Raw genomic sequence first — 24,770 nt, 5'->3', positions numbered from 1 at the left:
GATCCGGAGCGTGCACAGGCTGCGCTGGAGGACTTGGACCGGAGGATGGCCCGGGCACAGCAGGATGCGCTGGCCGAGTGGAGAAGGGAGATGGCCCGGCAGGCTGGAACCCGCCGGCAGGAGGCGCCACCCGCAACATGGAGCACGTCTGCCTCTGAGGATGGTGCAGGAGGGACGAAGGCCGGAGACGACGCCGTGGAGGGAGCCGCAAGGATTGAGGCAGGTAATGGGGACGTCATCACCCCGAGCTCAGCAGCCGTAAGCCTGCCCCAGCCTCCCGTCGCAGAGCCCGAAGCCCTACTCACCACACCTGTTGCCGCGCCACCACTGCTCCCAACTAGGCCTCAAGCGGCAGGAGCCGCGGTCACGCCCCGTTCCGCGCCACACCCCTCGACCCCGGGCGCGGCAAAAGAGGAAGTACCACCGGCCTGGTCGCAAGGCCTGGTGAACCCGGGCGCCGCTGCCCCTCCAGCGCCCTCTTCCTCAACAGTGCCACCCTCAGACCCAAATGGAAGTTCCCCGGCCTGGTCGCAAGGCCAAGTAACCCGGGGCGCTGCTCCCCAATCGAGGCCCGTGGTGCCACCCCTGGGCGCAGATCTATATGCACAACATACCAGCCCGGACGGGCTGCCCTTCGTGTGGCCACCGGATTACGTCAACCCCCGTCTCCGGAGGGAACGACCCCTGTGTGAGCCTCTGATCCCGGCTCCGGAGCCCGCCAAAATCGCTCCGCTTCCGCTGGAGCATGCCCAGTTTGCATGGGACCCCACCGGTGAGAATCTCATAGGGTTCACCCAGGAGACCCGGGCGGACGCAGCCCGGCGTGAAGAGTGCTGCTGTCAACAGCTGGAGGTATTTGAAAGGGAACAGCGGGAGAGGCGAATCCGAGAAGAACAGCTGCAGGCCCGGAGCGCGGAGCAGAAGCGCAGGGCCCGACAAGATCCCCGAGCCGCCCGCGGTCCCCGAGTCAACGGGACCGTAATAAAGTTCCAGCTGGAGCATGGCTGGGGCTTTATCCGAGACCATCGAACCCCCGGCGACGTCTTTGTCACCCGCAGGGATGTCGAGAGCCACCTGCCGGAGGGACACCGCGGACGTGATCTCTACCCGGGTGATGTGGTCACCTTCACCCGGCACAAGGGTGCCAAGGGACCGTACGCCCTCCACGTTCACAGGCTCACGGAGGAGGAACTACAGTACCGCCCAGAAACAGAGTACACCGAGGGTCCGGACGGACCTGAAGACTACCCGGAAGAACAAGGAGGACACCATTATTAGAGAATGGTAAAGTGGAACTGTATATAGTTACCCGTCGGGGTACAAGAACTGTCGTGAAATTGTTGATTGTGTGAACTGTTACCTGTGTGCCCCTATTCCCAATGGCCGAGGACTGAGAGCGGCCATACTCTTGTACATAGTTGCGCTTCTTAAAGCGCCCCCTACTGGTTTTATACAAGAACCGCAACGTCTACCTCAAGGTGGATTAAAATGGACTGTTGCACCTTTACCTGGTCGCAAGTTGCACAGCGGCCAGAGCTCAAGAATATGTTTTGAAAATGTTTTATTTGAAAATGTCTTATAATGGAAAGTTTAATATGCTGCTAAAATAGTAATGCCAAAAGTTTTATAAGGTGTTTTGCAAAAAGAGTTCCAGTGGCCTTAGTAGAATGTTTTAAAAATGTTTTATACCAGTAACGCTAAGAAGAACAGAGTACCTCCCATAAAGGGATGAGTGAAAAGTTAATGTCTTATATATGAGTGCACTTTAAAAATTTGTATGTTTTAAATTGTCTTTGCTCTTTTCCAGCCCGAGGACGTGCTGTGATTTACCAGGGGGGAATGTAGCACCCCGAGGACTCGGCTGCTACAGGGGTATTGCACCTCGAACCAGAGGTGTGATATTCCACTCCCGGGTAAGGATGGAGTGTGGACCGGGGCTCAGTAGGCTGCATGCACCACACACACCCCATTTCCGAGGAACAGACCAACGGTGCTCCCACTAGACAGAGTGCAGGCACGACAGCTTCTGTTCCTGGCTGGAGTGGGGAGGGGGTGGAAAACCCTGTGGTGTAGGAGCAGATAGGGGTGGGTTTCTGGGCATAGGTAGGAGCCCATTGGTTGCTAGTCACCTGGGCTCACACATAGAGGGAGGTATATAAGGTGGGCACCATCATAGATCAGAGTTCAGTCCGGTTCAGTTCAGAGAGGAGGAGAAGAAGAGAGGAGCTCAGCCAGAGAGGGCTGACAGGGAGCTGCGGCTCAGTCTGGGCCCAGCTCCAGAGGCAAGCCTGGAGTGGAGGCCTGAGACAGCAGAAAGAGAAAGGAGAAGGAACAGGAAGGAAAGTAAGAAAGGAACTGAAACGGAGGAGAAAGGAGGCAAGGAACACAAAGAAAGGCCCAGAGACACGAAGGCAGAAGGAACCCCATATTCCCAGAGGAGATACTGGGTGAAGGGTTGGCAGAGCAGGGTACCGGAACCCGAATTGGTGGAGGCGACTAATCCTCAGCCAAAACCGGAGGTCGTGACCACATCTTGGTGCGACCCCTCACTACATCCTCCAGAAAGGCATACCGCATAGGGTCAGGGAAACCGGGAGAGGTTTCACCAACAGAAGGCCCGAGGAAGCTGGACAAAGGTGGGTCACTGGTGGGGACGGCCAGTAGAAAGGAAGAGAGGGGAGCTTTCAGCCACACTCTGGAATTGCTTGGGAGTTGACCGAGTCCCTCACCTGGTGGACGCAGCACGGCTCGGGCGGTCACTGCTGGCCGAAGTGACCGGAGCAACAACTGTGAGTAAAGCTTTGGAAACTGCACCACACGTCTCTGTGATTCCTTGCCGCTCCAGCACCACTAGCACTGGGACCCTCACACCATCACTACCACCATCATCCACATTAGCTGCCCTGAGGCAATACTTCTCCCGTGGGGAGTCATCCCATACTCAGCTGCGCAAACAACATCAGCCTCAGCAGTCTGCAGCGCAGCGGCGGTCCCCACTGACCGCAATCCACGGGTGGCGTAGTCGGACACTTATTACCATACAAATAGACTGCCACTGGTTTGACCACCCTGGGCACGGACCGGGTCACCGCCACGGAGAACTACAACCCCCAGCGATCCGGCTCCGGGTATTTCCCCTGCACAGCAGCAGCGCACAGGCCCAGGGGGCGCGTCATTAGCACACAAACAACAACCTTGCACAGGCACCTCCATTTTGGAGGAAGTGCTTTATTTAGGGGCAGTCGTCCGGCCATTGGCCGGGGACTCTTTAGGACGGCGGGCGGCCCCTTTAAGAGGGAGGGAGTGCACGCACACGTGCCCTAAGTACAGTGCCTGGGGAACTGCGCGTGGTGCGCGCACCCCTGTCAGATGCAGCAGGGGAGCTGGAGGATGTCGGACCGGGACCGCGGCGGTGAGGGGATCAAGTTGTAGTGGCCGGCGCTTGTTACTTCACATCTGCCTCCTATTCAATTGAATGGGAGGTGGATGTGCAGTACCCCATGGTGGCCACTACAGATGGACGGCCAAGCACCGGTAAGGACTTCCGGGCATCAATGTGAAAGTAGTGGACAACTTCTTTAATGCCCAGTGCTGCGGTCACACAATATACTCCTGGGAAGAGGACTCCTCAGGTCAGTAAAGATGGCCTCATCAGCCTAATCGGTGAAAGGTGTTCTATACAATGCCAGCTAGATGGACTCCTGGTGAAAGCACTGTGGGGTACAGGAGCCCAAGCGAGCCTCTTAAATGAAGAATGGAGAAGGTGCCACGTGCCACACACCTGGGTTCGGTCGCTAAAAGAACTCTTAGGACCAGTGGAACTCAGCAAAGCCGTCAATCAGACCGAAATTCCTTTCATAGGCTGGGTGGAAGTGATTTTCCAACTCAGGGCCATGAAGAACAGCAACACCATCGAGTTATTGGTATATTTTCTTGTAACCAGTGATCAGAATGTGGCAGAGGATCCTATCCTGGGTTATGATGTAATCAGTGAGGTCATCACGAAACACAAGTCAGGGATGCTGGTGGTGGATGCAATCACCACATCGCTTGCCATACCCAACGCTGTGGCGGAAAACATGATTCATAGGGTAAAGAAAGCCCAGAATACAATGGACCTTAAAGAAGTCAAGGTAGGCCTGCGCCCAACCATCATCCCTTCAAACCCAAATAGTGGGGTTGAGGTGTGGAGTCCGAGTGGAACCGGGAAGAAAATTCCAGAAGAGACTGTTTGTGCCAAAAGACTCCTCAGAACTTCCGGAAGGCCTAATTCAAGGTGAGACTGTGATTATGATTCCTACTGGTGGTTTTGCTCGAGTGATAGTACCAGTTATGAATAACACGAAACACGAGATTAGACTGAACCCAAAGATGGTGTTAGGCCACGTCAAAACTGTTAAAGAAGTATATCCAGTTAGTGTGAGACCAGTCCAGGAGTCTACCGTGAATTCAGTCTCCCCACCAAGGAACAGTAGTTGCCCAGGGGAGGTAATTGCATGACCCACCTCGGGGTCCTGGGATCCCCCAGTATCCCTGGAACACTTGTGTGCTGAATATCTAGCGGTAGCAAAACAGATGCTGAGAGAAGTGTCATGCACTCTCCAAAGATGACTCTGATATAGGCTGTATCCCATCGTTGCATTTGAAAATCAATTTGAAAGGCACGACCCCAGTAACTAGAAGTTACATGTCTGAGCCGAAACCATTACACTGCGAAGTGAAAGAGTATTTACAAGATCTAATCAACAGAGGTTGGGTCCAAAAGTCGAAGTCATCTTATTCCTCTCCTATTGTCTGTGTTAAGAAGAAGGATGGAACGTTGAGACTTTCTTGTGATTACCGGGAACTAAACCGAAAGTCAATACCTGATCAACACCCTATACCAGACATGCTGGATAGCCTATCAGGAAGTACCTGGTTCAATGTTCTCTATCAGGGTAAGGCATAGCAGCAAGGATTTGTTGAAGAGTCCATAAAGACCTTTGACAGTGTTACGGATCCGGGAGGTGGAACCTCTGTGCTGCGGTGCAAGGAGGGACCAGAGGGGCGTAACTAAGTATCTACTCGGCCTGACCACGGCAGCTCAATCGACTCCGTGAACCAGGGAGGGACCGAGCAGTGGGACCAGGTGCCACTCTGGGAACGACCTTGCATGAGAGCAGGTGACTCCCACGGGTCAGATGCAGGAACTGACCGGTACAGCGGATGAGCATGGCAGGAAGGCAGATGGGTGGTCCAGGTAGACAAGCAGGCAGATTCAGCTGATAGCCAGACGGGTGCTCCGCGTAGGCAGGCTGGCGAGCACAACGGGTAACAGGTAAGTGCTTCCAGGTAAGCAGGCTGGCGGACACGGCAGATAACATCTAGGTGCTTCTTGGTGAGCAGGCTGGCGGGCACGGCAGGTAACAGGCAGGTGCTTCCAGGTAAGCAGGCGGGCAGAGCCCATAGACAGACTGGCGGACTGGACTGTAGACAGACTGTCGGGTTGGATAGTAGTCAGACTGGTGGACTGGACTGAAGAACAGACTGGCGGACAGGACTGACTTGCAAAAGGACCTGAGGGCTGAAACAACAGTAGAATCACAGAGCAACAACCTTGCACGGGTACCTCCATATTGTAGGAGGTGCTTTAAATAGGGAAAGTCCTCCGGCCATTGACACTACAAGCGGCAGTAGCAGGGAGATCCGTAATAAAGTCCATAGCAATGTGTTGCCAGGGAGCGGAAGGTACAGGAAGACAAAGGAGACGGCCAGCTGCAAGATGCCTGGGAACCTTGCTACGGGCACAGGAGGAACAAGCCGTGACGGAAACCGCAACATCCTTGCATAGGGAAGGCCATCAGTAATGCCGGGCGATGAGCAGGAAGGTCTTCCTCTGGCCAGCATTTGGATGAATATCCCCAGAGTAGAACCTTCTTACGATCCAGAACCGCTACAAAAGTCTTACCGGGTGGAAGAAGAGACAGGTCAAACGGAGCCACATTCATTACTTTGGAGGGGTCGATGATATGTAGAGGCTCCTCCTCTTGGTCAGAAGACAGGAATGAGCGGGATAGAGCATCGGCTTTAATGTTCTTGTCTGCAGGGTGATAATGCAGAGTACAGCAGAATCGAGGAAAGAACAGAGACCACCGGGCCTGACGCGGATTGAGTCTTTGGGCGTTTTGTAAAAAGGTCAGGTTTTTGTGGTCAGTGTAGATGACCACCGGGTGCAGAGCCCCCTCCAGCAGGTAGCGCCATTCCTCCAGCGCCAATTTGATGGCAAGCAGCTCACGAACTCCTATGGAGTAGTTGCGCTCGGATGAGGAGAAGAGCTTGGAGAAGAAGCCGCAGGTTACCATTCTCCTGGATGGGGATTTCTTGGTGAGCACCGCTACGGCGGAGGAGGCATCAACCTCCAGGAAGAACTGCTTGTTGCAATCCGGACGGTGCAGCACAGGGGCGGAGGAGAAAGCTTGTTTAAGGGAGACGAAGGCTTCCTCCACTTCGGAAGTCCATTCCTTGGGATTTGCTCCCTTACAGGTGAGCGCGGAGGTGGGAGAGGTCCGGGAGGAGAAATGAGGAATGAAGAGGCGGTAATAATTTGCGAAGCCCAGGAATCGCTGAATCTCCTTCAACCCCTCCGGACGGGGCCACTTTAAGATGGCAGAAACCTTCTCAGGATCCATCCAAAGACCAGTCTCAGAGATAATATATCCCAGGAATGGAAGGAAAGTCTGCTCGAAGAGGCATTTCTCAAATTTTGCGTAGAGGTAATTCTGCCGGAGCCTTAGCAGAACCTGACGAACATCCCTCCGGTATGTGGGCAGATCTGGAGAGAAGACCAGGATATCGTCCAGGTACACTACCACGCAAGAATACAGGAGATCACGGAAGATGTCACTAACCAGCTCCTGGAAGACGGCTGGGGCATTACAGAGACCAAAGGTCATCACGCGGTATTCATAGTGACTGTCCCAGGTGTTGAATGCCATCTTCCACTCGTCTCCCTGGCGGATCCAGACCAAATTGTACACCCCAAGAGATGGAGCTTGGTGAAGATCTTCGCGCCTTTAAGGTGGTCGAACAGCTCCGAGATGAAAGGGCGGGGGTTACTTATTCTTGATGATGATCGAGTTAAGACCCCTGTAGTCGATACAAGGACGTAGCAAGCCGTCTTTCTTCTTAACGAAGAAGAATCCTGCTCCAGCCGGGGAGGTAGATTTCTGGATGAATCCCCTAGCAAGATTCTCTTCTATGTACTCAGATATGGCCCGGGTCTCAGCCAGCGACAAGGGGTAGATACGCCCGCGGGGAAGTGAAACACCGGGCACCAGGTCGATTGGGCAATCATACGGCCTATGAGGTGGTAGAGTCTCAGCTTTCTTCTTGTCAAAGACGTCCGCATAGGACCAGTAGGGTGCCGGCAGACCAGGTAGATTAGCCGGAGTAGATGGGGGTCGAGCTGGACGAACCGGAACCAGGCAGGACTCATGGCAATCCTGCCCCCAAAGGAGCACCTCACCAGATCGCCAATTCAGGACGGGTTCATGTCTGTGTAACCAGGGTAGACCAAGCAAGAGGGAGAGAGAGAGACCGGACAGCAAATGAAAGGAGATCCTCTCCGAGTGCAGCATTCCCACCTTAAGGGTTACAGGCTCTGTGACGAGCAAGATGGTCTCTGGAAGAAGTCTCCCATTCACGGAAGCGACTCCCAATGGTTCAGCCAGATGTATGGTAGGAATCTGATACCGCTCCACAAGGGCCTGCGGCTCCGGAAACCAGGTGGGCGGTCTCGAAGAAGCGGATCTCACCACAGGAAATAGAAACAGAGTCAAGGACGGAGAGGATTTATTCTTGCCTAGGACACTGGAGTTTCCCGGTTTCACCAGGCAGGATCAGATCAGACGCTCCTTACTGCCACAGTAGAAGCAACTCCCTTCGGCTCGGCGCGTCTCCTGGCGAGACTTGACCACCTTGGTTTGGTCAACTTGCATGGGTTCAGGCGAGCGTGCCCGGGGAATTGCTGGTTGGGAGGCAAGTTTTTGTAATACAGGAGCGAGACACGGAAATCTTCTCTCCCGGGTAGTCTCCTTAGCTCATTCCAAAAAAGGGATGTCAATCCGGGTAGCTAGTGACACCAGGTCATCCAGGGTGGAAGGGATGTCACGACCGGCTAGCTCATTCTTGATCCGTCCGGAAAGACCCTCCCAGAAGGAGTACACCAGGGCCTCATTGTTCCAGGCAAGCTCAGATGCGAGGGTACGGAAATGTATGGCATACTGGCCCACGGTGAGACTCCCATGGCGGAGACAGAGAGGAGGCAGTAGAAGTCTTTCGTCCGGGCTCATCGAAGACCTTCCGGAAGGCAGTGAGGAAAGCCGGAAGATCGGACACCAGGGGATCCCCTCTCTCCTACAGAGGTTTTAGCCATGCCAATGCCTCCCCGGTGAGATGAGACATGGTGAACACCACCTTGGCCTGGTCAGAGGGAAACTGATGTGCCAGGAGTTCAAAGTGCAGCGTGCACTGATTTAGAAAACCCCGACATAAGACGGGGTCACCACCAAAACGAGGAGGCGCAGAGAGCCGGGGGCCAGAGCTGGATGCCATGGTACTAGTAGGCTGAGGCGCCGCCAGAGTGGGTGCAGCTCGGCTCGAGGCGGACACAGATGGGGTGGACAGCGTGTCCATGCGTGAGTTGACTGACCGCAGGTAGGTCAGGATAGTCTCCTGTTGGAATCTCTGACGAGAAACCTCCTGGTACAGGTCAGATAGCGAAGGAGCCTGGGGGCCACCGGGTTCCATGGCCCTTGCAAACTGTTACGGATCCGGGTGGTGGAACCTCTGCGCTGCGGTGCAAGGAGGGACCAGAGGGGCGTAACTAAGTATCTACTCGGACTGACCAAGGTCGCACGGCGGCTCAATCGACTCCGTGAACCAGGGAGGGACCGAGCAGAGGGACCAGGTGCCACTCTGGGCCCGACCTTGTATGAGAGCAGGTGACTCCCACGGGTCAGATGGCAGGAACTGACCGGTACAGTGGATGAGCACGGCAGGTAGGCAGACGGGTGGTCCGGGTAGACAAACAGGCAGATTCGGCTGATAGCCAGACGGGTGCTCCGGGTAGGCAGGCTGGCAAGCACAACGGGTAACTGACAGGTGCTTCCAGGTGAGCAGGCTGACGGGCACGGCAGGTAACAGGCAGGTGCTTCCAGGTAAGCAGGCGGGCAGAGCCCATAGACAGACTGGCGGACTGGACTGTAGACAGACTGTCGGGCTGGATAGTAGTTAGACTGGCGGACTGAACTGAAGAACAGACTGGCGGACAGGACTGACTTGCAGAAGGACCTGAGGGCTGAAGCCACAGTAGAATCACAGAGCAACAACCTTGCACGGGCACCTCCATATTGTAGGAGGTGCTTTAAATAGGGAAAGTCCTCCGGCCATTGGCAGGGGACTTTTTAGGACGGCGCGCGCGGCCCCTTTAAGAGGGAGGGAGCACGCGCGCCCTAAGCACAGTGCCCGGGAACCTGCGTGCACCAGCAGCAGCAGGGAGGCCGGAAGATGCCAGACCAGGAGCGCGGCGGTAAGGGGGACGGCGTCTCTGCCTGGTAGGGGGCAGAGACGCCGATGCTACAGACAGCATTCATCACACTGTGGGGATTATATGAGTGGATCCGCATACCATTTAGGCTTAGTTCAGCTCCAGCAGAATTCCAATGTTTAGAAGGATTGAGGGAAGATATCTGCCAGCCGTACTTGGATCACAATATGGTACACAGCAAAACCTTCCAGGAGCATGTTGAACATGTGAGGATTGTGCTACAGCGGTATCAACAACACAGAGTTAAGTTAACCCCAAAGAAGTGTGAACTGTTCAAAAGACAAGTCCGATTCCTAGGGAAAATTGTGTGCGGAAAAGGATATACCATGGACTCAGGAGTAATCGCTCCGGTACTGGCCTTAAAAGACAAGCAGCCATCTACTGTCGGGGGGAGTTGAGGCAGATCTTAGGATTCCTCTCCTACTATCGTACTTAAGTCTAGGACTTCTCCAGGATTGCTGCCCCACTATACCCCCTCTTGGGAGGGACGACAGAGTCAGCAACACCCATGGAGAAAAAGAAGAACGCAATCAGGACTGGGCTTAAAAGAAACAATGCAGTTTCATCACAGCTGTGCATTCTCTGGACATCAGACCATCAGGAGCTATTGGGACAATTAGTGGATTTCTTGGTAAAACTACCCATACTGGAATATCGGGATATCTTGATTTCAACTTACCATTTGTTCTCCATTGTGATGCTTCTCAAGTTGGACTGGAAGCTGCCTTGTATCCGCATCAAATGGGAAATTGAGAGTCATCGGTTACGGTTCCAGAACGTTGACAGACGCCGTGAAGAATTACCATCTACATTCCAGAAAACTGGAGTTCCTGGCATTGAAATGGGCTGTGAATGATTTGATTTAGAGATTATCTCTATTACAGCAAAGAGTTTGAAGTATACACTGACAACAACCCTTTGACCTATGTTCTCACTACAGCCAAACTGAATGCTTCGGGTCAGAGATGGGAAGCTGAGCTAGCTGACTTCAATTTCAGTAGCAAGTACAGGCCAGGAAAATGCAATGCGGATGCTGACGGAATGTCGAGAATGCCACTAAAGCCTGAGGAGTTCATGCAAGATTGCTCAGAGGAAGTCAGTTTGGAAGCTATTATAAGCACTTCCCAAGCAGTACAAGCTCATCAAGAGAAAGACACACCATTGTGGTGTCCATTGACGGTGGAAATCACCGTAAAAGCAAAAGAACAAGATCACCCCCTGTCCATTCAACAAAAACCAAAAGGAACAATCCATAGAGCACAACGGGAAGATTAGATAATTTCCAGAATACTACCATATGTGGACCAAAATCGGTTTCCGACTAAACGGGAGAGAGTTAATGAGTCACCAACAGTATCTGTTTTATTCAAGGAATGGAAGAAGCTGTACCTCAGTGTAGACGGTATCCTGTATCGTAAAAGAGGACAAAACCAACAGTTGGTACTAGTCAGAGTATTCCGTAGGTTGGTCTTCAAAGAACTCCATGAAAACATGGGACACCTGGGAGTGGAAAGGACAACTAACTTGGTCCATGAAAGTTTCTTCTGGCCGAACATGCAGAGAGATATTGAGAGCTACGTGACCAGGGAGTTTAGGTGTCTGAAAGATAAACATCCCAACACATCAACCCAGGCACCTATGGGCAACATCCAAACTACGAACCCATTTGAGATGGTCTCAATAGACTTTCTACATCTCGAGACATGCAAGGGCCATTACAAATACATTTTGTTGGTGATGGACCATTTTACTCGATTTGCTCAAGTATATGCCACCACCAAAAAATCTGGTAGAACAGCGGCACAGAAAGTCTTCAATGATTTCGCTTTGAAGTTTGGGTTCCCTACGAGGTTACACCACGACCAAGGAAGAGAATTTGAGAATCAGCCCTTTGCCAAGTTAGGAAAGTACTGTAGAATTCTGAGATCCCACACAACACCCTATTCCCCAGAGGGTAATGGACAAGTGGATTGTTTCAACCATACATTGTAGATATTGCGCACTTTAACAGCTGATGAGAAGAAAGACTGGAAGAGTTCTCTGTCAAAGGTCAAATGCCTACAAATGTACCAAGAGTGAAGCAACTGGTTATTCATCTTTCTTCTTATTGTATGGACGATCACCAAGACTGCCAATCGACATAATGTTCAATATTCCGGTGTCCATTCAGAAATAGAAGGAATGGATGGCAGAGGTAATGTTATGGAGCAGAAATGACACCAGGAAATTGGGTGCTAGTCAAGAACGTACGTGAAAAATGTGGTCCAGGAAAACTTTGTTCGTACTGAGAAGACAAGGTGTATGTGGTCGTAAAGAGGAAAGCCGATGACAGTCCAGTGTATGAAATCCAATTGGAAACGGGAAATAAGAAAAGCAGAATAGTCCATCTGAATTTACAACTATCCCGTGATTATCTCTCCCACGACAAGAAGACTTCCCAGAATTAGAACGACATCGACTGAGATCGACTAAGGGACTACCACAGACTGAAGCTCCGGAGGTGTATAATAACCTTGAGAGTTCCGATGAAGAAGAGCAAACTGATGTATTTCTCGAACCGGCAAGGAGAGGGATGTACCATCCTCAGGAGAGTGAACTGAGTCCCGAGGCTCCAGAGTTTGTACCAAGGAATACAGATGAAGCTCAATCCAGATCTGACGATCGAATAGTGGTCATTGAAGAGACCGATCAACACTTCGGACTAGCTGAATTACCAGACCGTGCGGAAATGGACAATTCAAGGGAAGTACAGGAACTTACAAAGGCAGTTCCAAGAGCATCTGAGGAAGTATGAGAAATGAGTGCGGCGGAAGAAACTCCTGTTATCGAAGAACCCGTGGTATCTGAAGAACAACCCACCAGGAGGATGTCGAGAGAAGAAAGAAGACCTGTGATGCTGATGTATGAGACACTTGGTGAACCGAGTTAAGTGCTAAGGACTTTCGATTGGAAACAGGTATCTCTGCCTATGGACCGGGTAAGCCGACTTGAGTGGTATTCACCCCCGAGAGACAGTATGGACAATGTTGCCTGGTGGAAAGACTTGTTTTGGTCTAGAGAGAGAGAGAACTGGTTGAAGACATACGAAAAGCTCCAGTGGAAGAGATGCAGATTGTTTTAATTGTGTATTTCTTACAGGAGTCCTACAAGCAAAAGGTCATAATAATAGGTTGTTATTAATGTTTGTAAATGTTATGCCAATTTGTATATAAAGTTACACAACTCTCACCACTGTCTCAGAATTGGTCGGATCGACCAATCAAGATGAATGTTGAGGACGACTTTCAAAAAAAGGAGTTAAGAGTGTGACAGGCAGAAGTAGTGCTGTTGCTTCAAAAGCATCCAGCAACTAGAAGAGTTAACATAATCATAGGAGACAGGAAGTGGTTTACTTCAGAAGCATCCAGAAATTAGAGGGGTTAACACAGTCACAGGAGACAGGGAGTGGTTAGCAGAGCCCCAGGGGGATTGTGGGGAAGTTGTTTACTGTCTAGAAGCAGCCGAAGGGATGATTCCTATGTGATCTGTATTTCACAGAAATTCAGGCAAGTGAACCATAGTGGACAGGATTCAAGTTAAAAGTGAAGCTGGGCTTTGGTCAGAGACCCTGTACTGCTAGTTGAGAAATCCTATCATCGGGCAGGAAGATAAGAACTGGAAAGAATTGTGTCATAGGGATCATCTCCCTCACCAAACCCTCCCTCCTCCATCTCGCTGCAGGATAAAGAATGCTGTGTACTATTGTGCCTTTGTGAAGGAAAAGCCTGCTATTGTTTATGAAAGCCTGTTGCTCTAAAGGACTGATGCTTTGTACTGTCCGTGCATCCGCATTAAATACCACTGTTGAACTTTTCATAAGGACTCTGTCAAGAGTGTCTGTGCCAGGCAGTCAATACTCCTTATGACTGAGAAGGCTGCAATTTATGGTCGCCCTGAGTAACAGTTCCCCCAGGATTCCAAGAATTCATGAAACCAGTCTCGCCCCTATCTAAACTTAGCGGCATACATGTAACACATATCTCTCTGATTTAAGGGTATGAAAATTGAAAGTTTGAAAATTGCACATTTTCCAACATTTTCGTCAAATTTCCAATTTTTTTCGCAATTAAACACCAGTCATATAAAATAAAATTTTACCACTTTATGATCATGAAGTACAATATGTCATGCAAAAACAATCTCAGAATCAGTGGAATCCGTTGAAGCGTTCCAGAGTTATTACCCCATAAAGTGACACTGGTCAGAATTGTAAAAATTGGCCTGGTCATTTACGTGCAAACAGTTTTCAGGGATAAAGGGGTTAAACCAAGTTCTAAATTATCATGCTTTGATCCTAAAGACCTCTACTTCTTTGTCCACCCTTCTCTCAAATCTATATAATATGATGGTCCCCAAAATTTATAATCCCCTTGTCAAATGCATTTTTTTACTTTTTAGCAAAATTTTCCAACTAGGCAAACAATCGCCAACTTCTGCTATGAGTCTAAAGATATCACAGTTTCAGCCACTCTACTAGAATATGACAATAGACTTATAGTTCTATAGGCTTAATATATAGAATTAAAATTCAATACACATTAGGTAGACTAATTTTATATTTTTTTTATTATAAAGGCCGGTCAGGGACATATTTAGAAATATTGAACATATTCTTTCTTTCCCTGAAGCGCACTTACCCCTCCCTTCCACCTTTTGTCCCAAAACAAAAGCTAGCAATCGAGCATTTGTCAGAACAAAAGCTATCTCCGTGTAGATTTCAGCACAAAACCCCAATTAGCATACTCATGAGTAAGGCCTTGTACACAAGTGCTGGCAAGATAGGTGCCACCAGCCTAATTAAAATGCGAGTACATTTCGCCTGGAAGAGGAAGGGGGCAATTAGATGCAGGCTTGCAATAATTTACGTGTAACTGTTGAAGCTGGCCTCCCGAGCTTCAAAGGGAAATCTCTAGTCTTGCCGGCACAGATACGAAATATGGAATAATGGAAGTTCCATAATTCTGATAATAATGGGACCTATATTTCTAGTGGCAGGGTCAGCCGAGGAGCGATATACTCATTTCTTCGTAGCCAAAAACCCCTCCGTGGAGCTGTAGCGCAAAAGCACCAGAATAGTATACCGCAATGGCGCAATGTCTCTAAATGAAGGTGAAATCATAATAGAAAATTTGGCATCACTTTTGGGCTTCTGGGATCAACGCGCGATAAGTTATCCCAAAAGTTAGAATTTTCTAATACAGACATGAAGCGTGGAGCCGAGCCCCTTTGATGTCAGCACAGGGGTGTGTGGGCAGATCTCTCCTTTCAGCATGAAACAGATTGCTGAGGTTGGAGATTCGCTCATTGCAGGGTGCATATGTATCATAAGCAAGGGGTCATGTTCCACCGAATGGTCATAAGGATAGCTCCCGTCCGGCTATATTGAATCGTGGCAGCGATCTTTATAGAGTAAGTTTCTCCTTTAATCCTTATTATTTTGTGTAACTGCATATGTATTGTAATGTCTCCTTTGTAAAATCCTTGTATATATTTTTACTAAACACTGCCTCCCTTTTGGATTAAATATAAAATTTAATAGTTCTGTTTGTTTTGTCCAGTAATCGTTCCCTTCCCCGAAGCCATATGCTACCAGAACGCGTTCGCCCAGGCTAGTATTACATTTCAAAGCTGGACGGTGGTGGCAGCGAATAATATTAATAATTGGGCTATCGTGAAGCTGACAGTGACTGTGCAGAGGGCGTGAACACATATTCCATGTGTTAGAATCCCGTGGTGTGACGCCAAATGCTCACTGGTTGCTTACTGGTACCTAAGTAGTGAGTAGTCTGGATCATGTGCTCGTGATTCCAAACGAAATCCATGACGCAGTGACGGCACGGTGAGATATTATTGCGTGATCTCCCGGTGTCGTCGCTGTGGAATCCCGGACAAGGCCCATAACTAATTTTTAGCTTCTTCTCATATGCTTTAAATAAAGTTATGGATATTATCACATACTGTTCTTACCTTGGTACAATGATAAGTAGCATTTGCAGCACAAATAAGATTAGTATTAGGCCATCCATCCAAATCAGTATCTTCCCCACATATTATGCCATCACCTGCATATCCAGTTTGACATTCGCATTTGAAAGATGGTTCGCTAAAGTGGCCAATGTAAATACATTCTGCATTCTTCTGGCAATTGTGAGTTTGGTCCTTACATGGGTTTATTGGTTCACATTCCTGCAGATAGATATATTCGTATTAATTTTCCAGGAAAAAGTGTATAATGAGGATTTTTTTTCAGACAATGCAGCAATACAATTTCCCCACTGGCTAAATTGTGGCTATAAAAAATGCTAACTAAATTACACTTTTTAAACCATTCACATTTCTGCCTCCTTTGCAAACACACATTGCACATTCCATTGCAGAACTGTCACTCTCCATAGTAAATAGATATAACTTGATATTGTTTTGACAGCTATTCGTTAGCATTCCTTGAATGAGTTTGAAAGCAGAGATGTAGAGATTAATTACTGTGAGTCTACTACCAAAAACAAGACAAACTGACCTTATAATGAAAGCTTTGCTACAGGCTTCTCTTATTGTCATAAATGGTAAGCAGAAAGAAAGTGGGAGACAAACTTTTGCTTTGTAAAAACAAAATTATCAGTATATATACCACATTTTGAACTCACATCTTGTAATCAGATTAACTTTAGACCTCTAATCCCAAAATGAATAGCATTCTAAAAAACTCACTTGCTTGTATTTCTTAGCAACCTCTAATCCAACACCAAATGGTTGACTGCCTTTATAGCGTGGCGGGCATGGGAGGCAGTGGAAACCTGGATCTGTGTTCGCGCAGCGATGGACACCTCCGAATCTGAAGCAGGCATCAGAAACCAATGCACACTAGAGATAAAAATAAATTCCTTTAAAAACTCAGATAAAAAAATCTATCACCTACATTCAAAACAAGTGTTTATTATGTTATACCTCATCAAGATCCTCACAAAATTTTCCATTACCAAGATATCCAACAGGACAAGCTCCACATGACCAGGATCCATCAGGATAACTACTACACTCAGCCCCAGGAAAACAAGGATTAGAGAGGCATCCGTCTGTTTAAATAAAATTAACAAAACGTCAGTCAATAATATTTTCATATTACTTGTATTTAGCAGGACAACATTTTACGCTAGTATTAAATAAATTTGCCTTTAATTGAAACATAAGAGCATAGGAGAAGAATTGAAAAAAACTGTAAAGTAGGTCTTAAATTAACTTTATTCCCCTCGGTAGAGTTCCGGTTTCATCCACAGGGGTGGCGTCAGTGCGGGTTCAGTCACCGCTCTCGGTACAGAGCTTGGTGGTTGTAACTGCACCCCCCAGCACTGACTGACAGAATCTCAGCATTAGGGCTGGCTATCCATCAGTGCAGTTGGTGCTGATACAGCCGACACTCTCTTTACACTATCTCACGTAAAAAAAATTAAAGATATATTCTCCTGTGAAGACTAACCAGACAAATTTAGAATATCACAAATAACCAATTAATTAAATAATTAATAACATTATTATTCTTAATTTAATTAATACAATGTACCTCACCTATTGGACAATCTTGTTTGTTACACATTTCTTTTTCTTTAATATCACCAGCACATTTCGTTCCTCCATATTGTGGTGTGGGGTTATTGCAGATTCGAGACCTTTCTCTTAGACCTCCTGCACAGCTCACAGTGCAAGTAGACCATGGTGACCAAGGTCCCCATTTTCCGTTAACTGAAATAAGAAAATTACAACATTTAAGAAAGAGCTTTTACTTAGAAAGTATATTGTTTTAGGAAAGAGCATTAAGTCTTTAAGCTCTATTGTTAGGATATTCATGGATAGAAATATGAACTGTTATGAACATTCTTATGTTATAAAGTTTTTCATTTTACAGAGTTTCAAGCTAAATGGATTGTTCACATTATTCAGATGTGACCCCAACAGAGCAATTAAGCTTATTTATTGTGCCCTTGTAAAGATGTAAAAAAGAGGAAAAAGAAAGGGCTTCTTGTGCAGGTCAATGAGGTTACAACATAAAACGGTGAGTAACGTTTCTCACCTGAAATGGTTGTGCGGCGTCAGGCACAACACTGTTGAATGCACAATTAACTCTCCAATGGCTGCAGCTACGCCCTCTGGATCTCAGATGTTGAGAGTAAGGATTGAAAATGGTGAAACAATTGGAAAAAACATATATTCCTTGGGCTGCAACAAAGGGCTGCCAATGAACGGAGGTTGAAAAAAAATATATATATATATACACTGTGTGCAGAATTATTAGGCAAGTTGTATTTTAGAGGATTATTTTTATTATTGATCAACAACTATGTTCTCAATCAACCCAAAAGACTCATAAATATCCAAGCTTAATATTTTTGGAAGTTGGAGTGAGGTTTTTTAGATTTGGCTATTTTAGGAGGATATCTGTTTGTGCAGGTAACTATTACTGTGCAGAATTATTAAGCAACTTAATAAAAAACAAATATAATCCCATCTCACTTGTTTATTTTCACCAGGTAAACCAATATCAGTGCACAAAATTTAGAAATAAACATTTCTGACATGCAAAAACTAAAACCAAAAAAATCAATATAACCACCTTTCTTTATGATGACACTCAACAGCCTCCATCCATAGATTCTGTCAGTTGCTTGATCTGTTTTCGATCAACATTGCGTGCAGCCGCCACCACAGCCTCCCAGACACTGTTCCAAGAGGTGTACTGTTTTCCCTCCCTGTAGATCTCACATTTTATGATGGACCACAGGTTCTCTATGGGGTTCAGATCAGGTGAACAAGGGGGCCATGTCATTATTTTTTCTTCTTTTAGACCTTTACTGGCCAGCCACGCTGTGGAGTAGTTGGATGCATGTGATGGAGCATTGTCCTGCATGAAAATCATGTTTTTCTTCAACGATACCGACTTCTTCCTTTACCACTGCTTGAAAAAGTTGTCTTCCAGAAACTGGCAGTAGGTCTGGGAGTTGAACTTCACTCCATCCTCAACCCAAAAAGTTCCCACAAGTTCATCTTTGATGATACCAGCCCATACCAGTACCCCACCTCCACCTTGCTGGCGTCTGAGTCGGAGTGGAGCTCTCTGCCCTTTACTGATCCAGCCTCTGGCCCATCCATCTGGCCCATCAAGAGTCACTCTCATTTCATCAGTCCATAAAACCTGAAATATGAAATATGGCAAAACTGGTGGCAAATGGCATCTTGGCAGCTTCACACTTGATTTTCCTCAATTCATGGGCAGTTATTTTGCGCCTTTTTTGGCCAATACACTTCTTGCGACCCTGTTGGCTATTTGCAATGAAACGCTTGATTGTTCGGTGATCACGCTTCAAAAGTTTGGAAATTTCAAGACTGCTGCATCCCTCTGCAAGACATCTCACAATTTTGGACTTTTCAGAGCCCGTCAAATCTCTCTTCTGACCCATTTTGCCAAAGGAAAGGAAGTTGCCTAATAATTAACCACACCTTATATAGGGTGTTGATGTCATTAGTCAACACCCCTCCTCATTACAGAGATGCACATCACCAGATTTACTTAATTGGTAGTTGGAGCTCAAGCCTATGCAGCTTGGAGTAGGACAACATGTATAAAAAGTATCATGTGATCAAAATACGCATTTGCCTAATAATTCTGCACACAGTGTGTATATATATATATATATATATATATATATATATATATATATATATATGTATATATATATATATATATATATATATATATAAGAACAGACTCAAACCCCAGGGAGGATTTTCCTCAGAATCAACACAAAAAGAACAAGAATTGAGAATCTTTAATTGGGGTGTGGCCTGAAGCTGCTGCTCGAGGAAGGCAAGCTTCTGAGCTCCTGATCTATGCATCCTGATAAAGCTATTTTCAAGCATTTTCTGATGGAACTTTAACCTGCTAATCTTATTGAAACCCCTTCTGGATCTCCTGGACCACTTTTCAGCTTCTTGGATTATAAAAATGACTACAAATAAGAAAAAAGAAGCTCTCTTTGGCTCCAGACAAGTCTCACCAGTAAAAGTGCTGAGTCACACAAGAAGCACAACAACACCAAAGACTCCAACAAAGGTACACATTAAGACATCCAAACTTTATGATGCAGTTACCTGTAGCTGAAGACCAAATGGACCCTTAAGCAGTGGTCAGGGAGAAGTATCTTCAGATTCCAAAGAAAAACCCCTGATAATATGGAAAAGAAGATGGACCTACGTATAGAAAAACTTTCCAGCCACAAGGAAGAAGAAGCAAGATGACAACGGACAACTCCAACCAGGGGCGTACATAGAAGTCATGGGGCCCCATAGCAGAAGCTCTAATTGGGCCCCCCCCCCCTACAAAAAAATAAATATTTGTCAGTGTCACAGAAGAGTAGATCTCATAACTTTCCACCCTTTACATAGTAATTTACCTCCTTCTGAAGTCATAGATTCCTCCTTCATTGCCCCCATAAAGTATGATGCCAACAAAAGTGCCCCCCAAACAGTATGATAACCCTATGGTGCATTCCTCCACATGCACAGTATAATGACACTATTGTACCCCACTTCAACTCCCACGGCAAAGTATGGTGACCCTAACACAATATAATCCCCCAACTGTGAACCCCACAAAGCCCTCCATACACGCTCATGACCCCCACACAGCCCTCCAAACAGTATAATGGCCCCACACAGCCCTCCAAACAGTATAATGACCCCACACAAACCTTCACACTGTATAATTGCTTTCATACAGTATAATAGCCCCCCACATAGCCCTCAAAATATTATAATGGCCCCACATAGCCTTCCATATAGTATAATGCACCACCAATAATCTTCCATATAGTATAATGCGCCCCCATAATCCTCCATATAGTATAATGCTCCCCCCATAAACCTCCATATAGTATAATGCGCCCCCCATAATCCTCCATATAGTATAATGAACTTCCCATGGTCCTCCATAGAATATAATGCACTCCCCATAGTCCTCCATACAGTATATTACACACCCCATAGGGTAAAATGCAGCCCCCATATAGTATAATGCACGCCACAGTCCTGCAGTATTATGGGCACCACGTACTCACTGATTTTAAAATATATTTTAAATAAGCTGACCCGAATATAAGCCGAGGCCCCTAATTTTACCACATAAAATGGGAAAACCTATTGACTTGAGTATAAGCCTAGGGTGGGAAATGCAGCAGCTACTGGTAAATTTCCCCATCCTGGTATGTGTGGCCCCCTAAATCCCACAATCCCTGGTATGTGTGGCCCCCACAATCCCTGGTATGTGTGGCCCCCACAATCTCTGGTATGTGTGGCCGCAACAATCCCTGGTATGTGTGGCCCCCACAATCCCTGGTATGTGTGGCCCCCACAATCCTTGGTATGTGTGGCCCCCACAATCCCTGGTTTGTGTGGCCCCCACAATCCCTGGTTTGTGTGGCCCCCACAATCCCTGGTATGTGTGGCCCCCACAATCCCTGGTATGTGTGGCCCCCACAATCCCTGGTTTGTGTGACCCCACAATCCCTGGTTTGTGTGGCCCCCACAATCCCTGATATGTGTGGCCCCCACAATCCCTTGTATGTGTGGCCCCCACAATCCCTGGTATGTGTAGCCTCCTCAATCCCCGAATCCTGGTATGTGTGGCCTCCTCAATCCCCGATTCCTGGTATGAGTGGCCTCCTCAATCCCCCAATCCTGGTATGTGTGGCCTCCTCAATCCCCCAATCCTGGTATGTGTGGCCTCCTCAATCCCCCAATCCTGGTATGTGTGGCCTCCTTAATCCCCCATTCCTAGTATGTGTGGCCTCCTCAACCCCCCCAATCCTGGTATGTGTGGCCTCCTGAATCCCCCATTCCTGGTATGTGTGGCCTCTTCAATCCCCCATTCCTGGTATGTGTGGCCTCCTCAATCCACGTATCCTGGTATGTGTGGCCTCCTCAATCCCCTAATCCCTGGTATGTGTGGCCTCCTCAATCCCCAAATCCTGGTAGGATGGCCTCCTCAATCCCCCATTCCTGGTATGTGTGGCCTCCTCAATCCCCCATTCCTGGTATGTGTGGCCTCCTCAATCCCCTAATCCCTGGTATGTGTGGCCTCCTCAATCCCCAAATCCAGGTATGTGTGGCCTCCTCAATCCCCCATTCCTGGTATGTGTGGCCTCTTCAATCCCCCATTCCTGGTATGTGTGGCCTCCTCAATCCAAGTATCCTGGTATATGTGGCCCCCTCATCCCCCAATCACTGCACACATAAAACAATAAACACTTATACTCACCTTCCTTCCTCACCTCTGCTCCAGCGCTGCGTCCTGTCTGCTGCAGCTCATGTCGGCATCTGAGCAGCGGGCGCTCTCAGACACAGAGGTGAGCTGCTGCCGGCACATTCACTCCTCTGCACTGACAGCAGGAGCCGGGGCTCAGTCCTCCTCCGTGCCCGCTACTAAAGAGAATGAATATTCCGTCTTCTCCACGCCCATGGGAGTGGAGAAGAGGGAATATTCATGTCCCTTTAGCAGCGGGGACACGTGGTGGCTGCAGCAGCGGCTACAGCGTGTGTCCCGCTCCAGCACTGCCGCAACCCGCTCCTCTGCCGCCACAACCTCCTACTCACCTATCCTCCTCGTTCCCACGCAGCTTGGGGCCCTCACGGGCCCCCTCCGGCCACGGGCCCCATAACAGTGGCGTGGTCTGCCGCCATTGGCGGTACGCCACTGACTCCATCTTAAACAAAGGTAAGGGGCCCCTACCCACTCCAAAGAGTGCCTACTATATGAAGAAGCTGACACAGAATGCATCTCTTGTGAACAGATAGCAGCCCCTCCACCCCATGTGCTGTCAGAAGTGTAAAAGAACTGCACTCCTGCCATGAATCACTGACATATGCCCAGAGTCCTGGGGACAGCTTAGAGATGAGCACTGAGTCACAGACAGGAAGAGGAGACTAACAGGAGCGCAGACCCCCAGACAACAATGCTTCATCCTAGCAGGGGAGACACAGAGGAACAGCGCAGCTGCCATAAACATCTTATATAAACAATGAACAGCAGTGCAGATTACAATGCAGGCACCGAGCAGCTCACAACTCTAATACTTCTGCTAACAAGAACAGAAGTTCTCAGAGAGTGATGCCAGTGACAGTGACTTAGACAAAGCGGGGGAACAGCTCTCCTATCATAAAGCTCTTATATATACCAGCACTGGTGATGAGACACAGGCTCTGAATGCAGCTCTCAGCTTAGATGACCATCAAAGCGGAGACTCACAGCACTTATTGAAAGAGTCCCTGCATCAAAAAGACAATATATTAATTCCACTATATAATGAACCTAGGCTTCAGAATAAGGCTTATTATAAAGGCTCTGTAGAAGAACTATTGACTCAAGGAAAATCAGATATAGTTCCACAGACTGGCACACCATTGCCTTAACGTACACCACAACATGTAAATCCACCTGAACAGTATGCTAATACTGATATGACCAGAAATATAGCTTCTGAATAAAACACCTCAATGGAACAATCATACTCACCAACTAGTGAAGACTCTATAGACAATATCCTCAATACTGACATGTCAATTACTAGAAATGAAAGAAAATAATTTGCAGGAGAATCTAGTGAAATTAAAGGGGCAGCTCCTTTATTCTTTGAAAACTCAGATGACGATTCTGAAGATTATTCTCCCAATCCTACCCATATGAAACAACGCCCCAGACTGAATAATAAAGATTCGATCATGTATTCTTATGGACCTAATACTGAGACTAATGATCAAATACAAACACCTGCCTTTTCCCTACAAAATGTGTCACCTTCAGAAAACATTTTATGCAGTTTAATTACATCATCCGCCAATTCAATAGAAATGAACATGAACAAATGGTTTGATATGCTTCATATATCTCTACAAGAAGTCAAAGATAGTCTCCGAAACTGAAAAAAAGGTCGAAAATGTCACAGACAAGACACTCTTGAGACAAATCAAATTCGTCAATTAAAATTTAAGATCTTGAAGACCGAAATCGCAGAAATAACATAAAAATACGTGGTATCCCAGAAGATGTCCATCAAAATAACCTAAATCAACATCTAAAACAAATTCTTCAAGCAACTCTTCCATCAGCAAGTCCATCCGAAATTATAATCGACAGAGCTCATAGGCTGCAAAAGCCAACTTTTGTAGCAAAAGAGGCTCTCAGAGACGTGATCATGAGGCTACATTTTTTTCACATTAAAGAGCAAATAATGGGATATCTAAGAAGAAATAAGACTCTCCCTTCACCTTATGGAAATTTAAAAGTATACTCAGACTTTTTCAAATAGACACTTAAAGCAAGAAAAAACTTTGCTGAAATTACATATACTCTCCGTCAAAACAAGATACAATATAAGTGGGGGTTCCCGACTAAATTGATAGTCTTCTCCAATGGGAAACCAATAACTATTCAAAATCCAGAAGAAGGTCACAGCTTCCTTGAATCAATAAAAGAGCCAAAGAAAAAAGAAAGATTACCTCAAAGGAAAAAGTGACTTTTCTAACAAAAACTCTTAAGGGTTCCAATATTAAAAATCTAGATAAAAATATTTCTTTCAGAATCTTATATTCTCAGTATTTCAGGTTGCAATGTGCAGAATCTCTGCCGGACCCCCCCTCTTCCCTCCCTTTTTAGGTCAGCTCTGGTCATTTTTATTTTTAGACACAGAGTTCCCCTGCTAGGTCTCTGACAAGTATCAGATGTTAAATTTTGTGACTGTATTGTTTTTATTGTACTGTTATTTGATTATTTTATGTTTCAACTACAGAGGTTTATACTTGCAAAACTGTTATTATATTCAAGAACTCTATTTGAATAGAATTAATATGTTAATATTTCTCCGGCTAAACAATTTAACTATACTCAGACCTACAAATGACGATTAAATTTCTATCTCTTAATGTTAAAGGACTCAGTAGCTCTTTAAAAGGGCATTTGGCTTGGAAAGAAGCAAACTCATCTAAAGCTGACATAATAGACTTTCAAGAATCAAAATTTTGCATTGATTAACTACCTAAATTTCAGCATTAAAAATGTTCCATATATATTTACTGCCTCCTCAGATAAGAAAAAAGCGGGTGT

General features: G+C 47.1%; 1 protein-coding gene across 3 annotated transcripts in view; it reads right to left on the bottom strand.

The window, feature by feature from the left end:
• THBS2 (thrombospondin 2) overlaps positions 1-24,770 on the bottom strand; it is a 1,066,666-nt gene that overhangs the window by 410,352 nt on the left and 631,544 nt on the right. For all 3 annotated transcript variants that reach the window (XM_073671497.1, XM_073671496.1, XM_073671498.1), the window contains 4 exons: positions 17,189-17,362; positions 16,571-16,698; positions 16,334-16,486; positions 15,593-15,811 (listed from right to left, as the gene is read on the bottom strand). In XM_073671497.1, coding sequence (XP_073527598.1) covers positions 15,593-15,811; positions 16,334-16,486; positions 16,571-16,698; positions 17,189-17,362 — 674 coding nt within the window. The remainder of the gene's footprint in view (positions 1-15,592; positions 15,812-16,333; positions 16,487-16,570; positions 16,699-17,188; positions 17,363-24,770) is intronic.

The sequence above is a fragment of the Phyllobates terribilis genome, unplaced genomic scaffold, assembly GCF_046119375.1.
Source record: "Phyllobates terribilis strain yellow unplaced genomic scaffold, ASM4611937v1 Scaffold_3__8_contigs__length_932513732, whole genome shotgun sequence".
NCBI classification, from domain to species: Eukaryota; Metazoa; Chordata; class Amphibia; order Anura; family Dendrobatidae; genus Phyllobates; species Phyllobates terribilis.
Note: the sequence above shows the minus strand (reverse complement) of the source record. Positions and strands in the feature narration are given on the sequence as shown.